General features: G+C 45.1%; 1 protein-coding gene across 2 annotated transcripts in view; it reads left to right on the forward strand.

Moving 5' to 3' along the window:
* Positions 1–25,635, forward strand: part of MYO18B (myosin XVIIIB) — a 285,467-nt gene extending 259,832 nt beyond the window's left edge. For both annotated transcript variants that reach the window (XM_064367868.1, XM_064367869.1), the window contains exons 43-44: positions 21,741–22,986; positions 25,430–25,635. In XM_064367868.1, the coding sequence (XP_064223938.1) occupies positions 21,741–22,974 (1,234 nt within the window). In that variant the 3' untranslated portion in view covers positions 22,975–22,986; positions 25,430–25,635. The remainder of the gene's footprint in view (positions 1–21,740; positions 22,987–25,429) is intronic.
* The last annotated feature ends 366 nt before the right edge of the window (positions 25,636–26,001 follow it).

A 26,001-nucleotide genomic window follows, 5' to 3' on the forward strand; every position in this document is an offset into this window, starting at 1 on the left:
TTGTCAGGGATAATGTGATGATGCACAGGTCACTTTTCACTCAGAGCCTGGCACCTACAAAGAGCTAAAAAAAAATAGCGGTTTTTATCAGCATTAGTAATTATTTGATGCCCAGAAGAATCCCAGGAGATAGACTTCACTGTCTATCTTCATGATACAGAAGAGAAATCTGAGACCCAGAGAAGGAGGAGCAACTGATCCATGCATAGATGGTCTTACAGCTCCTGCAGCAGCCCCTCAGGCATCTCCAGCATCTCCCAGAGAACCCCATCCAGTCTCCTTCCCTTTTCTCTTCCCTTTCCCCTTCCAAGTCCTTGATCATGTTCAGCTGCTGTTCGGAGTGAAAGTGCTTGCACCAGGAACAGGGAGGGGACAGGAGGCAAGGCAGATACCTACACATCTGTAAGAAGGGATTTCTTCTCTGTCTTCCTCATGTTTACATACCCAGGGCTAGCTCACTGTTGGTGCTCAATAATTGTTTGTTGAATGAATAACTGACCAGAGCGCCAAAGCTGGAGCAGAAATATTAACTGTGTTTGGTCACAGCTTAGCACTGATTGTGGGGCAGAGAGAGTTGGCAGTTCACTCAATAGCACAAAGCAGGTAAGTGGAAGAGCCAGAATTTGAATCTAGGTTGGAATCCCTCCAAAACCTCTATTTTATTTGCCACACTACCACAGCTCTCTGACATTCATCCAGGAGGTAGATTACTCACCTGGTGTAGTTTACTGGAAAAATCTGACCTCTGTTTATTAATACTAAGACTTATTAAGGGTTATTATTCAACATTCAATGTTCAGCCAAGACCAAGTGCCTGCCGAGTGCCAGATCCTATGACATTGAGCCCGAAAATCCTTCCTTTGAATACATTTACAGCTTGAAGACTCAGACATTCTGAGTTTCAAGGGATCACTAGGATTATCCAGCCCAACTTGCTCAGTGTATAGATGGGAAAAACTAAAGTCTGCAGAGGGAAATATCTTATCCAGATTTGTAGTATGAATTGACCCAGCGTACAGGTGTCTTGACTCTAGCTCTTTTTAATTGCACAAGTAATCTGTGACTAATTCCTTTCTTAAAGAACTTACAATGTATCAGAAGGCTAAAATCCCCTTGGCCACCATTGCAATCTTAAACTCCCTTCTCAGAAGCATCCATCATCTTCAGTTTGGTGTATATCCTTCTATATCTCTTTCTAAATGAATATATTGTAAACATATACATGTACTTGTAGCAAATATATAGCACAGCGTATTTGTGGGATTTTTAAAAACATAAATTATATAATTATGTGTTATGCTCTTCATAAATTTTTACAATATACCTTTTTACCTCAATAATACACCTTGGAGATCTTTCCTTACCAGTATGCATAAGTCTATCTCATTCTTTATAATTCCTGCACAAGGTGCCATGCTTTATTTAACTATAGTGTCCTTATTTCACTTTAAGGTGTTTTCCAGGTATTTGCTATTAACATGTCAAGTTTCAAAAAATACACATCCTTATAAACATGGGTACGTGATTCTCTGGGTCAAAGGCTATTTGCGTTTTAAATTTGAATACATTTGTGTGTCCTTTCTGCTAGGAGACTGTATAATAGAGAACAGGACTCCTGTTTATACCTGCTCCCATATTACCTGGTGCGTGGGAAGACCCAGTAAATGAGCCTCTTGGATATATCCCATTTGACTGAGAAAGAAGGTCACTCTAAAAACAGAAGAGAGGGAGAAAGCAGTCTTCTGCCAACAAAATAAAAGCATCCCCCACATTATTTATAAGGGGATGTCAACTCAAGAGAAATACACCTAAAGCGTTATGATTTAGAGCCCCAGGAATCGTGCCGCTGCTGCTGATAAATGCAAGAGCTTCTAGAGACAAAGACACTAAATTACCTTTGTGGCTGCAGGGAGGAAGTTTATGTGCTGGGTGGAGGCAGTCACACTTTGTTCAGGAGTTTCTCTTAACGTCTGGCGGCAGGTGGTACCTGGGCTGTCCAGGGGCTGGCATGCTCACGGCAGCCCCCGCTATGTGCCTAGCCTCTCCCTCCCATCCTCCTTTCACTGCTCTGTGGACGAGAGTGGGGGGGCAGTGAGGCTCTCCCAACTTCTTCCTACTCTTACAACACATTGGGTTTCCCGAGCAGGGTCTAAGCCCCATTTCCTTCTAGATCCTCACCCCAAGCCCAATACACCCCAGCCATAGTCATTCACCCTGCCCTGCAAGGTCCACATGCTGACAGGCACAACTTCAGCCAGCTGTAGAGACGGCCAATGTCTTGTCACTGGGGAGTTGCTGTTCTCATTTCCTGGGCAATTATTCCAAACTGTTCCGACTTCCCTCTGATCTCTCCCCATCACCATCAGGAGGCACCTCCACTCTTGTTTCATTCAAAGGAAAATAATAATGGCTTTAACTTCTGCTGTGATGTATACACATTCATCTCTATCTGCCCCCATCTTCCCTGTGGTCTCAGAAGATGAGGTCCAGTGTTGTCCTGTCTGAAGCTAATCGGGATCCAGGTCTTCTTCTTTCTTCCTGAAACACTCTGATTCATCTAGTGTCACTTCTGTCTTCCACGTCCTCAACTTTTCTTATTTCAGTTCTTCCCCCAGAGGTTATAAACACCTGAGGTCCTCCCCACCCTAACCATGTCCTCGTCCATCACCCTGCTGTCCTATTGAGTTACTGTTTTTCCTTTTGATCTGAGCTTCTCAGATACCACCATTAACAGGTACCATCTTCACTTGCTCCACATTTATGCCTCAATTTACTCCAGCCCGGAGACTGCCCCGCCACTCCATTGAAACCTTTCTCACTGTGTCAGCAGCTTCCAAAGACACACATCAGGGGACATTCTCTAGTCTTTATATTTTCCTGGACTTTTCCCCAGTGTTGAACATTTCTTGGAACTATTTGGTTGGCCTTGACAAAAGATTTCTGTTCCTTGGTGCTCCTCAAACTTCTCTTCCCTGGTCTTTGCCTCACGACCTTATCTCCAAATGCCAGGGTTCACAGGGGACTGCCCTCACCTGGCTGTTTCTCTCTCCACCTGATAGCAGGCAATTCTCCTCTTGTGATTTTGGCTTTGCAGCTGTCAGCAGGTGACTCTCAAATACAGACTATCAGCCTTTATGTTCTCCCAAGTTTTAAATGCATGTATCTTATCTAATTGTCTACACTGATCACCAACCAGGTATCTCCCTGATGTTTTAACTCAGCATGTCCAAGAGGAAACTCATCCCGTCCCACCAGCCCTGTGTTATCAGGATCATTGAGTGCTTCTGTCATTCATAAATCACCCCATGCTGGAGCCCTCATTATCTTAGGTTATCATTCCCTTCCCTCATCCCCATAGTCAAAGAATCCCTAAGTCTTGTTCATTCCACCCCCTCCACCCAAACAAACACTCTTAACTCTTTCTGCTTCTCGCCATCCCCCACTGCCAACACCTTTAAGTCAACCTACCATAATTTTGCTCCTAGAGTCTGGCAGAGACCTTTCAACACCAGCCTCCTTTAGTCCATCCTCTATACTTTAGCTAGTATGATTCCTCTCAAAGGAAAATCTGGTTTCAGCGGCTCCTCATTGCCTACAGCAGGGGTCAGCAGACTCCTGCCCACAGGCCAAATCTGGCCCTCGCCCTGTTTTGGTAAATAAAGTTTTATTGGACTACAGCTATGCCCATGGGTTTTTAAAAAACCTATTGACCATAACTGTGTTTGCATTACAATGGCAGAATTGATTAGTTGCAACAGAGACCATATAATCCACAAAGCCAAAAATATTTGCCATCTGGCCCTTTGCGGAAAACCTTTGCTGACCTCTGCCTTGCAAAGTAGAAGTCAATTGCCTTAGCCTGGCTTACATGACCCTTCATGATATAGGTCTCACCCACTTCACTGGTCTTATTTCCCTCCTTTACATCACAATGTGTACCCCAAGTGCCTTATAGCTCTTCTGCATACACTATGCTAGTTCACAACTCTAGTCCTTTGTCTGTGATATTCCCTGTGACTGGAAAACCCTTCCAGGGTTTCTCATCTCCTCTTAATCATCCGTGAAGACTCAGCTCATGCATTGCCTGCCACAAGAGCCTCCCTGATATCCTGGTGGGTCAGGTGCCCCCTACTGTTATCTCACAGACCTCAACTCTCCCTCTCTCATGGCATAGTGTGTATTACGTAGATAAAATCTTGGTAAGGTGTCTGTCTCTTTCAGGAGAGCTGTGAGCTTCTTAAGGACATAACTCTTGTCTCTGTCCTTTTTGAACCTTAGCACCTAGTACAGTGCCTGGCACACAGTAGGTACTCAATAAATACTCATTGAACAGATAAGTGTCCAGTGGATTGAAGTCAGATGGCTTCTCATCAGGGCAATGAAACAGATGATGCTGATATCAAGAACCCAGGATAGATTTGCCAGACTCCTATCACAGAACAAGTTATTGGAAACATGAAGCAGGATTGAGGAACTATAATAAGGAGAACAGAGGGTCTGGGGTTCAGGCTCCCAGAGTGCAGACTGAGGGCAGAAGCATGTGGTGGGCTCAGAGACTTCAACAGGGCCTGACCAGCAGGCCCTGGAGTCACACTTCAAGAGAGTAGAGGGTAGATCTGGTTTCTAAGACAACCTCTCCCTTACTAGTTCCTGACTATGAGCAAGTTACAGTCTCTGAGTCTCAACCCCTCCACCATTAAGTAGGCTTTAATAATATTCCCTTTGCAGAACTGAAGAATTAACAACTTTAACAAATTAGCACCATAGAGTATGCAGTGGAAGGCCTGCCACCAAGATGTTTAATAAGCAGAAACTCCCTTCCATCCTCTGTCCTTTGTCCCAGACCAGGCCAGGTGATGTCTTTGTGTGGAGGAATGGATGCTGACAGTCAGGACTAGGGAAAACTATGACCGGGTGCTCCCCATGCCAGAGATTGCAGAAGTGCGCTGAACTCACAGCAGAAAACCATGAGCACAACAGAAAATCTCTTGGCAATGAAAGTGGAGTTTTGGTGAGCTCAGTTTTAAACATGTTAAACTTCGTGTGTTTGGGGACATCCAAAGAGAATTGACCCGAAGGTTTTAAACTCTGACCTGGAGCCCTAAGGAGATACCAAGACTCCTCTGCATAATGTTAGGATTCTTATGAGTGTAGGTGACCTAAAACCCATCAACCTGGCCTGAGTAAGAAGGAACATTTATTGTCTCCTATAGCTGGGAAACCAGAAAGAAAAATCTAGCTTCAGGCATTGCTAGATCCAGGAATTCAAAAATGATCACTGGGATTTGGTTCCCCACCAACCTCTCTGCTCCGCTCTCTTCTATGTTGGTTTCTTTTGGGGGCAACAAGATGGCGGCCAACAGCTCCAAATTCATGCCTGCACCATTCCGAGTCCAGCAGTAAAGAGAGTTTCTCTCTTCTTCACAGTTTCACAAAAAATTCCAAGCCCGAGTGAGCCCGGACCAGTCAGAATGGACAAGGGGACTGAAGGAGCCTCTTACCTTTGGCCTAAGTCAGTCTTCTCACCTGGCTGTTGGAAATTCCCACCAAACCATGAGAACATTGAGGGAGGAAGGGTTCCCCAAAGGACCATGAAGGGCCTTACCTGAAGCTTGGTAGATAAGACTGTAAGCGTAGCAAATGTTTTCCACCCAGGGGGAGGCTGAACTCTAGGAATGGGTAAGAGTATGAAGACAAAGAACGGCGGGGAGGAAGGAAACGTGTAAGACTGTTTGGGGTCCCCATTCAGTAACCTTGGGAAATCCAACTAAAGTGATGTATCCTGATCAGAGACTTTATTTATCCCTAACTTTCAATGGCCAATCTATCACCACATAATTAGTGATGCTGTGCTTTGAATTCATTACCAAACCCGGCTTTCTACTGTTGCTATTGGACTTGTACCATATTGCAGTGTGAGCGTGGAGATTATTGTATAAATTATTCTCACTCACATAATCATCGTGATTTTAATTACTGTGTAATCTTTGCTAATTACTGTTGTATGTATCATTTGCTTTGGTGCCGATTTAACACAACTGCTTTTCGTTTGGCTAAAAGATGGCATTACAACTTTTCCTTTTTGCAGGGAAAAATTTGCTTTCTGTAAACATTTGCAGCCCCAAACTCTTGGCTTGCCGTTCTTGGTTTAAAAGAAAAGATGCAGACACTACCACCACCCCTGTTTGTTTTTACTTGGGATGAATTAGTAAAAAGGTCTGAATTAGACAGTATTGTCTTTAAAACAAAGTTGTGTTACTTTCAAAGAAGGGCAATTACTCTGCTACAGACAGGAAGCCAAGGATGGGTCATATGAGGGCGGCTTAAATGATTAGATAAGACTCGTTTGTAATTAGTTCATTAATTATGGATTTGTGAATAAATGGTACTTAGCTTTAAAAACAGCTCGTTCCCAAAGTGGGTTAAACATCGGTTGCTAGTCTTATTTCAATAGTACATTTATTTACTGGTTTCTGCATTCTTAGAACTGGGGCTCAGGATAATTTTAATCCATTGTGAATATACCTAATGAATGGGCCTCTCATCAATATGGTTTTCTATCTTCCTAGGACATAAGAAGTCTTTTCAGTTTTATCAGTATTAGGAAGATTAGCGGAAAAGATGTTGAAACTAAATGCACAGAAATATTCAATGCAAACATACTAACCATGGACCAAAGTCCTGAGCAAGTGAAACCAGGGGAAGTCTGAATGTAGGCACAGGATTTATCCTTAGCACCCTGGTCCCTCTCAGACAGGTTTTTAGAGGAAGAAAGGCTATTTCCTGTCTAGAACTCCAGGTCTTGGATGGTAGGTCTGTGGACCTTTTAGAAAATTCGAGGCTCACCTAAGCTGCAAGTTCGTAGAAAACCATTCGGATACATCATTGATGGTTCAGAACATTCTTTTTGTTGTTGTTATTGAGACGGAGTCTCACTCTGTCACCTAGACTGGAGTGCAATGGTGCGATATTGACTAACTGCAACCTCCGCCTCCCAGGTTCAAGCGATTTTCCTGCCTCAGCCTCCTGAATAGCTTTGCACCTGGGATTACAGGTGCACCACCATGCCCAGCTGATTTTTTGTATCTTTAGTAAAGACAGGGTTTCACCATGTTGGCCAGGCTGGTCTCGAACTTGTGACCTCAAGTGACCTGCCCGCCTCAGCCTCCCAATGTGCTGGGATTACAGGCGTGAGAACATTCCTTTAGAATCTCTGATTCTCTGATTAAGCTAAGGTTTTGTCACATAAATTTACTATTGGAATATATATACAGGAAAGTGTGTCATGAGGAAATTTTCAAAAAATTGATCATACCGAATTAATTTGTAATTACTAACAAAATCAAGACCAGACCATTACAATGCCCCTAAAACTTCCATGTGCCCATTCAAGACACGACCTCCTCCTTCCTGAAAGATACCCACCATCCTGACTTCTAACACTGTAAATTAGGTATGCCCCTTTTTCAACTGCATAAATGGAAGCATCCAGTATGTCCTCTTTTGTGTCTGGCCTCTTTCTTTCAATATAATATTTTCAAGATTCCTCAACACTGTTGCACGTAGCAGTAATTCATTTATTTTCATTGCTCTATAGTCTATAACAGTGGTTCTCACCTGGAGGCACTTTTGCACCACTACCCACTTCAACAGGGGACAACTGGCAATGTCTGGAGACATTTTTGGCTGCCTCATGCTACTGGCATCTAATGAGTAGAGTTCAGGGATGTTGCCAAATATCTTACAATGCACAGGACAGGCCAATAAAATTATCTGGTCCAAAATGGCAATTATACTACCCCTGAGAAACCCTAGTAAATAATATGCCATTGTGCGAACATAGAATAATAATTAATTTATTCTGTTATTAATAGACAATTAGGTTGTTTATAGTTTTGCATGATTATGAATAGTTATTACTGTGAACAATCTTGTGCACATCTTTTGTTGCTTGAATATACAGATTGCTGTTGGGTGTATACTCAGCAGTAGAATTGCTAGGTGTGTTTTCAGCTTTGGTAAATGCTATCAAAACAGTCATTCCAATTTATGTAACCATCAGCAGTGAATGAATGTTGTGGTTGGTCTAATTCCTTGATAACACTTGGTTTTGTTATTTTAAAAATTAGCTATTCTAATGGATGTTGGTAGTTTTACATTTGGGTCTTCACTCACATTTCCCTGGTAAATAAATCTTTTTATCTGCTTATATCTTCATTGGAATATCCTCTTTAATGAATTGTCTGAGAAAGTCTTTTGTCCATTATTTTTATTCTTCTTTGGTTATCCATCTCTTTTGTATTGATCTGTAGGAGTTCTTTATGTATTCTAAATGCATGCCCTTTATAAGGTATTTGGGTTTTCTTCCACTCAGTGACTCCCCTTTTTCATTGTCTTAATGGTTTATTTTTATAAGCAAAGTTCTTAATTTTAATGTAACCCAATTTATAATGTTTTCCTTTATAGTTAGTGCTTTTTTATACTGTTGAAAAATTATTTGCCTACTTTGAAATTATAAAATATTTCCTTATATTTTTGTAGACATTATATTGATTTACCTTTTATATCTAGAGACAATAAATAAGTATCACGAATTGATACTTATTTATGATGTGAGGTAGGGCTCACTCTTTTCCATATAGATATCCAGTTGGCCCAGCACATATATTTTAGAGAAATAATAGTGTCCACATTGCACAACAGTATGAATTTGTCATAAATCAAGTGATTTTATGTACATACTCCATACTCCAGGCTCCATTCTATTCCACTTTTCCACATGTCCATCCTTGAACCAATATAGCATCCGGAAGTATAAGTTATCCATATTAATTCTTCTCTGAGGTCAGCAAATGACTCTCAGGGAAAGTGCCACATTATCTTCTATTCACCTTCAGCGTATTTCCCTCTTTCCAGGATTTGGCCTTTTCGGTCCTGGCTGCTTTGATGGCTTTCCACTGTCCTTAAATTTGAATTCTACTTTTCTGACTTTTCCAAGTAGCTCTGGTACAAGCTATTATATCTGGAAGCTGAGTGCTGAGCTAGACTTTTACTCTCTTTCCTAAATAAACATTTTTTTTTTTCTAATGTATACTTCCACCAACAGTGTGTAAGCATTCCTTTTTCTCCACAACCTAACTAGCACCTGGTATTTTTTTACTTTTTTTTCTTTTTGAGATGGAGTCTCACTCTGTCACCCAGGCTGGAATGCAGTGGCGTGATCTTGGTTCACTGCAACCTTCACCTCCCGGGTTCAAGCAATTCTCTGCCTCAGCCTCCTAAGTAGATGGGGTTTTACCATCCTGGCCAGGCTGGTTTTGAACTCCTGACCTTGTGATCCACCCATCTCAGCCTCCCAAAGTGCTGGGACTATAGGCGTGAGCCACTGCACCTGGCTGACTTTTTAATAATGGCCATTCTAACTGCTGTGAGTTGGTATCTCATTGTGGTTTTGCTTTGCATTTCTAATGATCAGTGATGTTGAACTTTTTTACATGTGCTTGCTGGTCACATGTATGCCTTCTTTTTACAAGTGTCTGTTCATGTCCTTTGCTCACTTTTTAATGGGGTTGTTTTTTTCTTGTAAATTTGTTTAAGTTCCTTATGGATACTGGATATTAGACTTTTGTCAGATGCACTGTTTGCAAATACTTTCTCCCATTCTGCAGGTTGTCTGTTCACTCTGTTGATAGTCTCTTTTGCCGTGCAGAAGCTCTTTAGTTTAATTTGATCCCATTTATCAACTTTTGCTTTGGTTACAATTGCTTTTGGAATCTTCATCATCAAGTCTTTGCCCGTTGCTATGTCCAGAATGGTATTGCCTAGGTTGCTTTCCAGAGTTTCTATAGTTTTGAGTTTTACATTTAAGTCTTTAATCCATCTTGACCATTGTGGAAAACAACCTGGTGATTCCTCAGAGACCCAAAGCAGAAATGCCACTTAACCCAGCAATCCCACTACTGAGTATATATCTAAAGGAATATACATTATTTTGTTTTTACCATAAAGACACATGTATGTGTATGCTCATCCCAGCATCATTCCCAATAGCAAAGACATGGAATCACCTTAAACGCCCATCAATAGTAGACTGGATAAAGAAAATGTGCTACATATAGACCATGGAATACTATGCAGCCATAAGAAAGAATGAGATCATATCCTTTGCAGGGACATGAATGGAGATGGAGGCCATTATCCTTAGCAAACTAACAGAGGAACAGAAAACCAAATACCACATGGTCTCACTTATAAGTGGGAGCTAAATGATGGAAGCACATGGACACATAGAGGGAACAACATACACTGGGGACTGGTGGAGGGTGGAGAGTGGGAGGAGGGAGGAGATCAGAAAAAATAACTAGTGAATGCTCGGCTTAATTCCTGGGTGACGAAATAATCTGTACAACAAACCCCTGTGACATGAGTTTACCTATATAAGAAACCTGCACGTGTACCCTTGAACTTAAAATAAAAGCTAATTTTTTTTCTTACTTTTTATGCCTAGGGAAACACAAGGTTTCACTCATATTTTCTTCCAGTCCTAACTTGGCAAATCTACTACCCCTCTAGAATGTAAGTTCCTTGAAGACAAGCACTATTCATCTCTCTGTTGACAACATCTGGCATCATGACACTCAATAAATGATTTAGGATGGATGTAAGGAAATAGGAATGGTTGCATAATTTCCATTCACTTAAAACTGCATTTTCATGGGGAACTAAGTGCTGTTATGAATTAGTCTGAGATTTTGTGTGACTATTGCCATTTCACCGTATTCAGGTGAGGCAATGTCTGCGTGGAAAGTGAAGGGATGCATTAAATTTCCTTGAATATGTTGAATCCCAATTGAGTCTACAAGCCAATTAGATTTTAATTACTCTACAAATCTAGAATTATGTTCTTCAAAACATTGTGGAAATTGTAGCAGAAGGTAGAAGACTCGAGTTTTAGAGCCAGTTCTTGCACCATCTCATCAGAGTGTGACTTGGGAAGTTCTAGTCTCTTCTCTGTTTTTCTAGGTGTAGAATGAGGGGTTCAAACCAGATGAGGCTCCAAGTCAGTCTCAATTTGGTATTCTAGAAATTGATCACATCCTGTAGAAATGAAACAAGGCTCTTGGCTTGGTGTTAGAAATACAGAGAACTCATTTTTTAGACTGTGTACTGGAAGTGGGTTTTGAATCTTGTTTTTCAGCCGGGAGAAGGGGATGTGACTGACTGGTGAGCAGGGATACTGGGTTCTGAATTGTCCAGCCCAGGTGAGGCAGCCGTTTGCACATTCTTTCCACACTTCCACAATCTCTCATCTTTCTAATCCCCCATTCCTTCATTCTTTCCATTCTGCAAGATTTCTTTGAGGCATTCCTGATGCTGGGGATTCATAGAAGAAAGACATGGTCTACTCCAGAAACTAACAGTCTTGCTGGGAGATACAAATAAGTAAGCAGACAATTATAGTGCAAAGGGAGACACAGGAGGTTGTGGGAGCCAGGAGATGTCCCAACCCAGGCCAGAGGGCAGAAGGGCATTCAGGGGGAAGCTATAGTTGGGCTGAGCATTAAAGGGTGAGTGAAAATGTTTGTTTATCTGGTTTTTCTTTAAATATAGAATGATGGTTTATCAGAATCACCTGCAGAGTGTCAGTTCCTTCCTCTCTGACTCCCTCCTAATTTTTTCTATTAGCCTAATTTCCTTCCTTCCTTCCTCCTTCCCTCCCTCCCTCCCTCCTTCTTTCCTCCCTCCCTCCCTCCTTTCCTTCCTCCCTCTCTCTCCCTCACTTCCTTTCTTCTCTCTCTCCCTTCCTCTTTTCCTTTCTTCCTTCTGTCCTTCCTTCCTTCCTTTTCTCTCTTCCTTATTTTTTAAATTTGTTAACAAGAGGGCACTATCAACTATTAGCTTCTACCTTAATATGATAGTCGCTAGAATTCTCCACATGACTTCATTTCTATCTTTAGCTCCCCCTCTATATCTATGTTTAAACACATTTTCCTTCCCTCCCTCCCTTCCTCCCTCCCTCCCTCCTTCCTTACCTTCCTCCCTCCCTCCTTCCCTCCTTCCCTCCTTCCGTCCTTCCTTCCGTCCTTCCTGCCTTCCTTCCTCTCCTCCCCTCCCCCCCTCCCCTCTCCTTCCCTCCCTTCTCCTTTCCTTTCCTTTCCCATATAAAAACAAGTTGACAACATTACAGCTCTCCTTAAATAATTTCACATCTTTCTTCTAAGAAGGATGTTTTCTAAGTATTGTATCACTATCACACTTAAAAAAATTAACAAATCCATAACATTGTCTAAGATCCCAACTTTTATATTACCCAATTATCCTAAAATTGTCTTGTATCACTGTGTTTTTATATTATCTTCTTATTTATTTATTTTTCAAATTTAATTTTTAAAAGCAGGAGGTACATGTGCAGGTGTATTACAAAGATATATTGGGTGATGCTGAGGTTCACAGAATGATTCTATTAAGAAAACCAATTATATTTGATTATGCTTCTTTAGTTTCTTTTAAGAAAAATAATAGACTTTTTACTTTTGAGCAGTTTTAGGTTTTCACAAAAAGATAGAGCAGAAAGCACAGAGAGCTCCCATAGACCCTTTTCCCTGTTTTGCTTTTCTTATTATTAACACCTTGCGTTGCTCTTCAGTCTCTTTTAAATGAGAATGATCTGCTTATAACCACCCAGCTCCAATTTAACTGTTTTTTTTTTTTTTGGTAGAGTTCCAGGGGTGATTCGAATGGGCAAATCTATGCAAAAATCATTGACCTTAGTCCCTGGTAGCCAGTAAGACTGTGTGGGTGAAGTCAAGGCAAATTCTGCTGAGCCACAGAGGGCATGAAGGCCGGTGTCCACTCAGGGCCACTCGATGGATTGGTTTGTAAAATTGTCAAAGACTCAGCTCTGACCTTAATCATCAGAGAGAATAGCAAGCAAGCCTTGAGGGTGACCTTGTCTCATAAAATCTGCCATATTATAGGGAATGTGGGATAGTCACAGTGTCTGTTTCCTTACTCTATTCCCCAAGCCAGGAGTGGTCAGGCATGGGACAGATTGCTGCTAATGTCGCCTCCTCCACACTTGCCTGCTTCCTTACCTATCCATCCCCCAACCCCCAGCATCCTCCTTGCTTTGAACTTCCCTCTCAGCTAGGGATGGGGGAGCTTCCTAAGCCTCAGTTTCCTTGCCTGTGAAATTTACATATCAGCCTTTGCTTGTCAAGGGTTTTGCAGATTAAATAAGCTAAGAATCCATAGCAGGAATCTTCTGCTCTTACTTGGAGTGTCTTTCTTGAGCCATCGCTACCGCTGAAATCCTTACCCCTCTTCCAAAGACCAACTCAACCCACCTCCTCAGGAAAGGCCGTGCCTGCCTGGGCATGGTGGCTCACACCTTAATCCTGGCACTTTGGGAGGCTGAGGTGGGTGGATCACTTGAGGTCAGGAGTTCGAGACCAGCCTGGCCAACATGGTGAAATACCATCTCTACTAAAAATACAAACATTAGCTGGGTGTGGTGGTGGCGGGTGCCTGTAATCCCAGCTACTCAGGAGGCTGAGGCAGGAGAATTGTTTCAACCTGGGAGATGGAGATTGCAGTGAACTGAAATCATACCATTGCACTCCAGTCTGGGCAACAAGAGTGAAACTCTGTCTCAAAAAAAGAAAGAAAGGCTATGCACCCAGGTGCCAGTACTGACTGCTCTCTCCCTTGCCAAATTCTTGCTGTGTTTATAGTCTGTGCTTCAGTTTCCCTGGAATTTCTTGCACTGTGGACCCTTCTCCATGGGATTTTCCAGACTCCACACCTACAGTCCTCTCCCAAAGACAGGACAGTAGCCCACCTTCTGCCACTGTGTGCTCAGCAGAACATTGTAGGTAGACAGACAGACCAGGGTGGGAGTCTCAGCTCTGCTCCTCCTCAGCAAGCCCATTTGCCTCCCTCAGCCTCAGCTTCCTCATGTATAAAACAGGAAACTAAAGGGCAGTAGGGTAGAGCAGTTGGGAGGCATGGTCCCAGAGCTGGACTCCTTGCTTGAAATCCATGTTCTCCCACTGATTACATAACAAATTACTGATTCTTTCCGAGCCTCATTTCTGACATGGGAAGATTGCCATATCTGCTTTAGACAACTGTTGTGAGCATAAACTTGAGTAATGTCTACAAAACCTAACGGCACGATACGTGATAATGCTAATGATGTGGCATTTACCTGCGCACCACAGTGGCTTCATAAGTGCCTCGCATTCCCTGCATAATAGACAGCCCTGGGTGGTGCCATGTCAACTTTCATTTCAGACTCTCCCTTGTTATTTTGGACTCAGTTACCAAATCTTCAGGCCATCTTCAAAGAACGTCGGGTTTCCCATCGCAGGCCTCACCAGTATTAAAGAACATCAATGTGTTTTTAATTTCCTCTTTAATTTCAGGGAGTGGGTGAAGAATGAGGGGGTGACAGCATGCTTTTGGGGATGATTCATGGTGTCATTACATCTGCATCGAGTTTCCTGGTAGCTACAATTGGCCCAGGCCCTGGCCACACTCAGATCTGGGAATTATGTCTTGTTAGTTTGTTTTGCTGTGTGATTAAGTCTAATGACAGTAAATCCAGCATCTCCTTGACTTGGAGCTAACTTTTTTTTGGTTCATTACATCACAGTGGATTCTGAAAAATGTATAAGTGTAGATGTAAGTTCAGTCGGTTGAGGTTTCCCTTCAGCCTTCTGCCCAGTGGGTGTGTGATGTAGTGGAAAGAGAAGAATGGGATTCAGATCCCGCCCAGTAGGGTTCAAATGCAGGCCCTGCCACTGAGCAGTGTGGCCTCGAGCAAATGATTGCTCACCAGCCAGCCTCAGTTTCCTCATGTGCAAGGTGGAGTGATACCTCCGATGTTGATGGGGCATTGCTGCTTAGCTTGATGAGACACTGAATGTGATACATGCAGATGTAGGTGCCTTCTTCTTTGTTCTTCATGAATTTTCATAGAGCATCTGCTTCTGTGGTCAACACTAGAGATGAAACGATGGGGCCCCATTCGTAAGATACTATGAAAGGGGAAAAGTTATAATCCAAGCAGAAAACACTGTCTCCAACACTAGCTTGTTCCAAGGCTGAACCAACCACTTCAATCTCCACTTCCCTTCTCCGTGCTGTTCACTGTAGACACATACGTAGGAATTGTTTACTCTTGAACATCTGCCCTCAGTCTGGGGACTTCTCTAGCACTGATGAAAGTGGTCATTAAAGAAAAGCAATCAGACAAGTGTTAAGATTTTAAAATTTGTATAATACCATTAGTAATACTTGGAGATAAGTCATGTATGAAAGTTTAACTGTAGCATCTTTTGCCTCACTTGTAGTACCGGGGGTAGCCTCCACTCTTAGATACTGAATGTGCATATGGCACGCATCACCTCTCATTTCTAACAAGACCCTGGGACCTAGGGCAGTGTCATTCCCACTCTTACACCTGTGCATGTTTAGGCTTCAAAAGATACCTGGAGACCCAGATGGTGTTGCTCACGCCTGTAATCCCAACACTTTGGGAGGCCGAGGCAGATGGATCACCTGATGTCAGGAGTTCAAGACCAACCTGGCCAACATGGTGAAACTCCGTTTCTACTAAAAATATAAAAATTAGCTGGGTATGGTGGCAGGCGCCTGTAATCCCAGCTACTCAGGAGGCTGAGGCAAGAGAATCACTTGAACCTGGGGGTTAGAGATTGCAGTGAGCCAAGATCACACCACTGAAAAAAAAAAAAAAAAAAAAAAAAAAAAAACTGGGTTGGACTAGACAGAGCCAGAGCTGGGATTTGAACTCAGATCTCTCTGCTTCTGAAGCTCTTTTGTTTGTTTGGTTGTTTGTTTGTTTTTAAACCTAGCAAGTTAGAAAGAGTGGAAATTACAGTATTCCTGAGTTTTCATGTCTTAATTTACCTAGTACACTTCTATGACTTGAAGCAACTCATACTTACAGCATTTTCATATAAATGCCCTTATTCATCAATTCATTTCATCAATCCAATATTTATTGGAACCTACTATGTGGCAAGCACTGGAGCATGATTCATAACTTGAACGCACATTTTATTGAGCGCCTACTATGAGCTTGAGGGCTGGCAATTAACTCATGTATCCAACACATGTTTATGGAGTACTTACAATGTACTAGGGCCCTGGTGCTTCCCTCACGCATTCAACACAAATTCATTGAGCACTTACTATGTGCTAAGACACTGTTCTGGTAGCAGTGAACACAATGGATAAAAATCCTGCCTTCATGGAGTTCTTATCTCCACAGCATTGCGAGGCTAATCTGGTTTCCCCCATTTTTCAGCTAAAGAAACCGAGGCTTAGAGAAGTTAGGCAGTGATCCCAGGTCAAATGGCTAGTGAGTGGCAAAACCAGACTTGGTTGCCAGTTGTGTGTGCTTGCAGAGGTTACTCAACCTCTCTGTGCCTGGAGGTCATAATCCCTACCTCTCGGGGTTGCTATGAGGGCAGGATCAGTTTGCTGTCTTCTATATTCCTGGTATCCAGCATAGCACCTGGTACACAGTAGATATTTAGTCAGGGGTAGCTGTTGTCATCAATGACTCTTTCATCCACTAAGTTATAAAACCAGCCCTGGTGTCTTTGTGGCCAGATGCTTCAGGACCATCCTCTGACTCTTTCCCATAGCAGGAATACCAGAAGGATATTCCTTTTTGGACAGACTATGGGGCAGGCAGTGGAAGTCCTCAAGGCTTTTCTGGAGCTTCGCCTTGAAGAGTAACAGTGCCCCTGCCTATCCTGTCTCTCAGTGACTCTGAGAGCCTTGTATACATCATCCCTCTCCCTGGCCCAGGCTCTGGGAAGCAGGCATGGTAACATCTTGATTATCTGACATCCTTCCATCATGCTGATGATGGGGAGTTCCATCTGAGTCACACCCACCTGGTCCTGTGAGGACAGCTAGGAAAAAAAGAAGACTCTTTCTGGTCCCTGGATGAAGTCAGGCAGAAGGTGTCTGAAGTGTCCAGTGCTAAGATAGAAATGGAGATGATTATCCAGCCTCACTCAGCAGAACTTGGGATCCTTATCTTAAAGCCTTCAAAAGGACATCTGAATTTAGATTAAATTCTTCAGTCTCTACACAGGAAGGAGCGGATGCAAGGAACTTCATACCTTGAGAGGTGGTTTCAGACAGGAAATAGAAAAAGCACTTGCAGAGAGACGTAGGTGGATTTCTGCATGGGAAAGCCAGGAAGAAGCACTTGGCCGTGGGCAACTTCTTTCTTTCCTTCCTCCTTGCCCTCTCTTCCCCCTCTCTCCTCACTCTGCCCCCATGTCACCTCTCCAGCCCCTCTAGGAGTCTATACTACGTGGCTTGTATTCCTGTTCTAAGCTCACCAGCTGAGGTTTCAGAGGCACCAGACCATTCTAGAAAAGTGAGACTCAGCCCACCCCAATCTCAAGACATCAGGCCCTCAGACCCCGTGACAGCCAGGCTGGGCCTGAGTGACTATGTTGGACGTTTTGGCTTCCATGACTTGTAGAAGGCATTGCTGCTCGAGGACCCCAGGGAAGGCGAGTGCAAATCCCCCTGCACCAGCATAGCTGAGAACCTTCCTGGCTTGGGCCCAGCACACCTGTGGCGTCTGTACCTGATCACCAGTCTGTACCTCACCCACTGTGACCTCCAGACTCCTATTTCTGGGCAGCAGGCCACTTCACCGTGGACCCCAGCCTATCTCGCCTTTTTGTCAAAGCCAAAGGCAGCAGATCCTCCGTTCCCGGCCTGAAAAGCCTCTGCAATGTTCTCCTCTCTCCTCCTTTCCTTTGCCTAAGTCTCCTTCCTTTTTCTCCATCGCCACAGCCCTCTGGGTCTCCTTCCTCTTCCTCTCCACCTCCCCCACCCATTCTCATTTCAGCTTCTCTCCTGTTTATCCTGTCTCCTCTTCTTTCATGCTCTAACCGTTATTCTCTTCTTCCCACATTTCTTTTTTTTTTTTTTTTTTTTTTTTTGAGACGGAGTCTCGCTCTTGTTACCCAGGCTGGAGTGCAATGGCGCGATCTCGGCTCACCGCAACCTCCGCCTCCTGGGTTCAGGCAATTCTCCTGCCTCAGCCTCCTGAGTAGCTGGGATTACAGGCACGCGCCACCGTGCCCAGCTAATTTTTTTGTATTAATAGAGACGGGGTTTCACAATGTTGACCAGGATGGTCTCGATCTCTCGACCCCGTGATCCACCCGCCTCGGCCTCCCAAAGTGCTGGGATTACAGGCTTGAGCCACCGCGCCCGGCCCTTCCCACATTTCTTTACCCTTCCTCCACTTTTCTCATCCTGACTACCTCTTCTTTCTCATCTACCTTGATTGAATTCAATGGCGTTTGCTGAGCATCTACTACGTGCTGGGCTCGGTGCCAACTCCGGAGGTGCAGAAATGAGAGTCAGCAAGACACTGTCAGTTCAGACTTGTGGTCTGTTCTCCTCCTTCCTACACTTATGCCTTTTATCCTCCGTTTTTGGCTGCTCCTCCTCCCCTTCCTCCTCCCCCTCCTTCTTCTCCTGGGACTTCTTCATTGACTCATGCCCTGCCCTGGCATCTGCAGCCAGCAGTGGCAATGGGAGCTAGGGTGAGCAGGATGGCAGAGTCCCGGGAGATTCAGTGACAGGAGCCCTCAATGTCGCCCCCCTCACGTGGCAGGCGATGGATGAGACAGAGCATCCGAGACACATTCATCACACCCGCCTCCTTTCGGGGCCAGGACAGGATGGAAATGACTTTTGTCAGTTCTGCGGCAGCCCACTGCCCCTGGCAGCTCCAAGCTGTTTATTAATAAAAAGTAAGGAAGAAAAAATTACAGGCGTGTGAATGCCATCTTGCCGTGTATTCAGGGAGCGATTCCAAAGCAATGATGTTGATAAATACGCCTTCAGGGAATCACAAAGGAGCCTTCCATCTCCTCTTCCAGTCCATGTCCAGCTGTGATGGGAACAGGCAAGAAATAGGAAAGGAGGCAGCTGTTCTGGGTAAATGTGGAGCTTTTGTTTTAGCACATGGGAACCAAGCTTTCTTCTCACGGTGAGATAGAAGGTCACCTGCCCATTCATTCGTCTATGCATCCCTCTTTGAACTTCAATTGAGGCTTTTATTGAGTCTAGTGTGGGGTTGGGTTCTGGGGATTCAGAATTAAATAGTAGTGATAATGATTGTCTTTAATTATTAATGATTAATAACCATTTATTATTGGTTATAAATTATTCATCATAACCAATAACCATTATTTGGATAATTAGGTGGCAGACACAGTATCAAGGACCTTTCTTTTACTGTCCCAGCCGCCCCAGGAGGAAGGCACCGGGACCAGGGGTAGAGGAGTGGAAGGAGTGTTCCAGGGAAAGGGAACCACTTGTGTAAAACCCAGAAGCAGGGAGGACTTGGCCTGTCCCAGGAGACCAGCATCTAGGAGCAGGGTGAGCAAGAGGGTGGAAATAGCAAGCCTGATCACACAGGAGAAGGACTGAGGGTGAAGGTCAGAGAGAGTGGGAGAGGAGGTAGCTCTTCCACATTGCCACTTCAATACCTGGGTCTCCCTACCATCATCAGACTGCAACTTCAACCCTCCTCTACCCATCTGACATGGGGAGTAAGGAGAGGGAGATGATCACAGCCAGCTCTATGAAGCCCTTTAGCTGGGCCCATTGTTGCTTTGGTGACCTCGCACAGGGCCCCAGCCTGGGGAGCTCCTGCCAGACCTGGAAGACATGGGTCTGTGGGATCACTGAAGCTCTGTCCTCAGGGGCGCTCAGGAAGGCAGGGTCTAGGTGCCTGTCTCCATCTCTTCTGGCTGCTATAACAACACCACCATAGACTGGGTGACTTATGAACAACAGAAATGTATTTCTCATAGTTCTAGAGACTGGGAAATCTAAGCTCAAGCTGCTGGCAGGTAGATCTGTTGTCTGATTCATAGACGGCCATCTTCTCATTGTGTCCTCACACAGTGGAAGGGGTGAGGGAGCCCTCTGGGGCCTCTTTTATAAGGAAACGAATCTCATTCACAAGGGCTCCACCCTCGTGACCTAATCACCTCCCGAAATCCCCACCTCCTAATATCATCACATTGAGGATTAGGTGTCAACATACTGATTTTCGGGTGAGACAAACATTGAGTCTATTTCAATCCCCACCTATTTCCCCGGGAAAGATGCTCCTCTCCTAGCCCAACCATTCCCTCTCATGCCTTCCATGGCATCACCTCAAGGGACCTCTGGCTTGGCTTCCTTCCCAGATTCAAAACCCCCTTGGGTCATGTGGTCAGTTCTTTTTCTCCTAAACTGTCCTGTGTGATCAAGAGTGGAGATGGTGTTATCCAACTGGGTAAGCAAGAAGTCTTCCTCAAAGTCTTATAGCAGAATCTCAGTCACCCTTTGCACATAGAGGTCGGAATCCTACAATTGTCCTGATTGTTACAGTTCCAGCAACTAAGCACTCAGAGACGGGGACCCCATGATTGGAAACCCGCCTATGCATTGCCCTCAGCGTCTATTCAGACCTGAGCCCTCAGTGGCTTTGTCTGCAGTGCTAAAACTCTGACATTTGGCAACTTTTTTACTTTTCTAAAAAATAAATTATGGCCGGGCGCGGTGGCTCACACCTGTAATCTCAGCACTTTAGGAGGCCAAGACGGGTGGATCACAAGATCAAGACCATCCTGGCCAACATAGTGAAACCCCATCTCTACTAAAATACAAAAAAATTAGCCAGGTGTGGCGGCACGTGCCTGTGGTCCCAGCTACTCGGGAGGCTGAGGCAGAAGAATCACTTGAACCCAGGGGGTGGAAGTTGCAGTGAGCTGAGATTGTGCCACTGCACACCAACCTGGTGACAGAGCAAGACTCCATCTCAAAAAATAAAAATAAATAGATTATAACTTTGCTGGTGGGTGGGAAGGGGGTCGTTTCTCTTAGAAAGGGGCAAATAGATTTTATTTACTAAGGCAAAGGTTGATGGACTCCAGTCTCTGTCCTTTAAGTGATGCCATTTATTTTACAGTCTGTCATTTGGTCCCACTGTGAGGCTCCTGATTTTCAGAGGCAAAGTGTTTTTGGCGCTGCTGCTACAAACTCCCTCTGCATAAAAGCCACGTCTGGTGTAGTCCCAGAATAGAAACCGTCTGTCCTCTTGTGTATAGTCTTGGTTTCAAGTTGATTTCTTGTGAATCTTTCCCTTTTGAGGGAACAAGATTTTACCTACACCTGCACCCCATGAAACAACCAGGGATGTCCTGGGGCATCCCTTGGAGACACGTGTTTGAGTCTTGACTCGCAGATGCCACCCTTGGTGGGACTGTCCTCTGGGCTTAGCCTAAAATAAATAAACCACCCACTGCATGTCCCCTTCCGGTCTTGAAGAAGCAAACTACTTATTTCACAGTAAGCTCTGGGATGATAGGTCCTATCATGTCAGATATGATGCCTCATAAATCTAATTCATCCGTGCTAGCTCCAGTTTTAATCTACTCAAATGTACTTAGCTGGGTTTAATTATAGACAGAAATTGCATTCAGAAAGCAACAAGAAATCATTTACATGGCTTGAATTCGCACATTAAATCATATGGTTCATTTGAGAGTGCGGTAGGGATGGTGTTTCCAAAGAAAAATAATATTAGTGCCTGTGCTTGGGGGCTCTCACACCGATGGCACAAATTGTATGAATTGCAGTTTCTACTGACTGCATTTTTCTTCTTGGCACAGGATAAACGAGGAGGCTGGGGATGCTGAGAGGACCCAGCTAATGTCGGCACTGAGCAGAGGCTGGTCCACCGATGTCCGTGGCAAGACCTCGGGAGACAAGCCTGTTTCTCCCCATTTCGCCCGCCGGCAAAAGTACAGTCATCTTGTGGACGGTGAAGGGCTCACCATCCAGAGAAAGTCCACAGAGAGACTGGAAGCTGCATCCTCTCCCCTGGCTTCTCGGAGTGCAAATACATCCCCGCTATCGAGGGAAAAGCTGCCCAGTCCTTCAGCGGCCCTCTCGGAGTTCGTGGAAGGGCTCCGGAGGAAGAGAGCCCAGAGAGGCCACGGGTCTACGCTGGGCCTGGAGGACTGGCCCACTCTCCCCATTTACCAGACTACTGGAGCTTCCACACTGAGGAGGGGCAGGACTGGCAGTGACGAGGGAAACCTCTCGCTGAGGGTTGGGGCAAAATCACCCCTGGAGATCGAAGGGGCCGCTGGTGGTCTCTCGAGGTCCACCAGCCTCAAATGCATCTCTTCAGATGGCGATGGGAGCACAACCCTGCTCCCTGAGAAGGCGAAGGCCCGATTCAGTTCCTGCGAGTCCCTCTTAGAATCCAGACTGAGCATGGGGAGAAAACTGGGCTCCCCGACCACACCCAGGGACACGCTGCTATCGCCCGTACTGCGTCCTCGGAGGCGGTGTCTGGAGTCCTCTGTGGACGACGCGGCCTGTCCAGACCTCGGAAAGGAGCCACTTGTTTTCCAGAACCGCCAGTTCGCCCACCTGATGGAGGAACCTCTAGGCAGTGACCCGTTCAGCTGGAAACTCCCAAGCCTCAACTATGAACGCAAGACCAAAGTGGACTTCGATGACTTCCTCCCGGCTATCCGGAAGCCCCAGACGCCTACATCCTTGGCCGGAGCAGCCAAAGGTGGGCAAGGCGGTTCGCAGCGTTCAAGCGTCCACTTTGAGCCGGAAGAGGCTGACCATACCTTTCTCTCGGGGATCAAGACCATTTTGAAAAAGAGCCCAGAGCCCAAGGAGGATCCTGCTCACCTGTCCGACTCGTCCTCATCCTCCAGCTCCATTGTGTCCTTCAAAAGTGCTGACAGCATCAAAAGTCGACCAGGAATCCCACGACTTGCGGGTGATGGTGATGAGCGAACGTCCCCCGAGCTCAGAGAGCCTGGGACAGGGAGGAAAGACGATGACGTTGCAAGCATAATGAAAAAATATCTCCAGAAGTAGGAACCAGTTCAGGTAAAAACAACAGGCTGGGGCTGTTGTTGGGGAATGAGTCAAGCTTGCAGCCTTGGAGAGAGCAGGTGCCACTCCTGTCCTTAATGCCACAACAGATTTCTCTAGAGACCAAGATTTTTAGAGGTTTTAGCTGAAGTCACATGTTGCTGGATGCAAAGCTTTTCAGAAGCCCTCTACTGGGTACCTCTATTTCCTTATACTTTGAAATGCAGACATATCAGAAAGTAAGAGGTTCCTGTGGGATGATGCTAAAGAAGGATCCAGATGTGGCCGAGGGCAGTGGCTCATGCCTATAATCCCTGCACTTTGGGAGGCCAAGTCGGGTGGATCACCTGAGGTCAGGAGTTCGAGACCAGACTGGCCAACAGGTGAAACCCTGTCTCTACTAAAAATACAAAAATTAGCCGGATGTCTTGGTGAACCCCTGTAATCCCAGCTACTCAGGAGGCTGAGGAAGGAGAATTGCTTGGAACCTGGGAGGTGGAGATAGCAGTGAGCCGAGGGAGCACCATTGCACTCCAGCCTGGGCAACAAGAGCAAAACTCTGTCTCAGAAAAAAAAAAGATGGTGCCAGATGTTTAAAGTTTCCCTGCCCTACTGTCATTTTCTTAATGTCATTCCACCTGAGGTTGAAGGAGCTGCCATAGTGTTCTGTCCACATAATGATGGGAGATCCGTGCTGGGATCACAGACATGCAAAGGGCCAAGTTGGAAGAGACCTTAAGAATAGCGGCGTCCACTTGCATCACATCTGGAGAGAAACTGAGGCCTTAGGTCGAGAGGGAGGGAACAAATGCAAAAATCATAGAGCAACAATGCGGGAGAACTGCTGCCCACCCTTCCTCCCCTCCTAGCACTCATCTTGCCACTTGTCTGGAGTCAGGGTAAGAAGAGGAATTCATTGCTAACCAAGGCTTGCATTTACTGAATAGACACACCAGACAGTCATTGAGTACTCGCGATATCCCCAAGTGGTGGTGAATATTATTTATTCCCATTTGCCAGGTTGACAGACTGAGGATCGGAAAGATTGAAGTCACTTGTATAGAATCACCAGGGCAGAACTGGTTTCCAACTCTAGAATCCCTACATTTATCTATAAAAGTTTTCCCCTAGGGATAAATTCCAGGCATCTTCACAAGTGAAATTAGAGCTGCCTGATAGCCTGTGAGCCTTCATAAATTTTCCAGTCCCTGAATCTCAGAACTCGCTGCAGTTCTTAACCATCTGCAGCTCAGATGGTCAAGGAATTGCACATGGCTCTCAGAGTGCACCTTGCTGCAACCCTCAGGCCTCCTTGACCCAAATGAGCCACACATCCTCTATTTCTTCGAGAGACATCCTCAGCCCATCAAAAAGCCATTGCCCCTTCCGCAGAGACAGGCTTGGACTATATCAGAGCAAACTAATTTGACTTAACATGGCCTTCTCTCTGCTCTCAATTACTGAGTAAAGATCTGATACTCATTTACATTATTATGCTCCCGGGGACACAGAAAGCAGTTTCAAAGGCCAAGTAAAGGGCACACATCCACGAGGGGAGCAGTCCTTAGCAGAAGTCATCACAGAACATCTTGTCTCTGCCATTCCTTTTAAAACTCAAGTCCCCTTCCCTACCCTGAGCAAGGTTCTTCTCCAAGGATGCTAGTTTTTCAGCTATAACGATGCAAATGCATGGTGGGCTTTGGAACTAAGCAAGACCCCCAAAGCTCAGTTCTGCCCTACAACTAGCCATGGGACTCTGGGCAAGTGATGCAGTCTCGCCAAGCCCCCATGCCCTCAGTTGAAAAACAGGGGTAAGAATACCAGCTACCTAAAGTAATGCTGTGGGTTTCATGAGACTGAGACATTTCTAGAATAGAGCATAGCACCTCGTGGATGCAGTAAATGCCACGTTACTCTGCACCTGGAATTTCTGGACCTTTGGGAAGTCTGTCCCAACTTTTCCTTCAATTGTTCTCCTCCTGCTGCCTACATTCTACCATCCCTTTCTGTGGAGTTGCTACGGTAACACCACCTGGGTATACAGAACTCCGGGCCCTCCACCCCGTTCATTCTCTCCATCAAAATGTACCCATCTTCCTGGGCAGGCACAGTGTCTCATGCTCATAATCCCAGTTCTTTAGGGAGGCTGAGGCAGGAGGATCACTGGAGGCCAGGAGTTTGAGACCAGCCTGGGCAACATAGTGAGACCCCACCTCTACAAGAAATAAAAAATAAAAAATTAGCTGGGATTGGTGGCATGCACTTATAATCCTGGCTACTCAGGAAGCTGAAGCAGGAAGACCACTCGAGTCCAGGAGTTGGAGGGTGCAGTGAGCTATGATCGCACCACTGCACTCCAGCCTGGGTGACAAAGTGAGACCCTGTCTCCAAAAAAAGAAAAGAAAACCTTGCGTGTTCTTCATCCTGTTCATCAACTCTGACCTATGTTTGCTTCCAGCCTCCTGAGATGCACTGGCCCTTGAAGACTTCCTGACTCTACAATAACTTAGAGACGGAGAGACTGACCAGGCCTCCCCACTGGCTCTCAGTCCAGAGCCAGCCAGCACGGGTACCCTCAAGAGGCGAGACGGGCCCACACCCTGTGAGGGTGCTGGGCTCCCAGTGTGCTTAGCCTGAACAAAATAAAGTGTTGACTCCTGGGCATCTGTGCCTTCTCTCCTGCTGTGCTACCTGGAATTCCAGAGTGCTGATAGGGTGCAGGTAGGGGTAGGACTGTTCCAAACAATAGAACCAACCCAAACCGTGTGTAGTTTGCGGTGTGCGCTGCCGTTTCTCTGCCTACATGTCTACATGCCATGACCTTCCTCCTCCTCTTCACTTGGCCAGTTTCAGCTCACATGCTTCCTCCTCCAGGAAGTCTTCCCTGATATATCAAACTGAAACAAATGCTCCTCCTCCATGCTCCCTTAATCCCCATACTTGTCTGTCATTTTCCTCTGCTAGTTTTTTTCTGTATCCTGTGTATTTATAAGTGTGTACAAGCATTCAGGAAACTGATGAATGATGAAT

The sequence above is a fragment of the Aotus nancymaae genome, unplaced genomic scaffold, assembly GCF_030222135.1.
Source record: "Aotus nancymaae isolate 86718 unplaced genomic scaffold, 86718_ANA_hifiasm-v0.15.2.pri h1tg000076l, whole genome shotgun sequence".
NCBI classification, from domain to species: Eukaryota; Metazoa; Chordata; class Mammalia; order Primates; family Aotidae; genus Aotus; species Aotus nancymaae.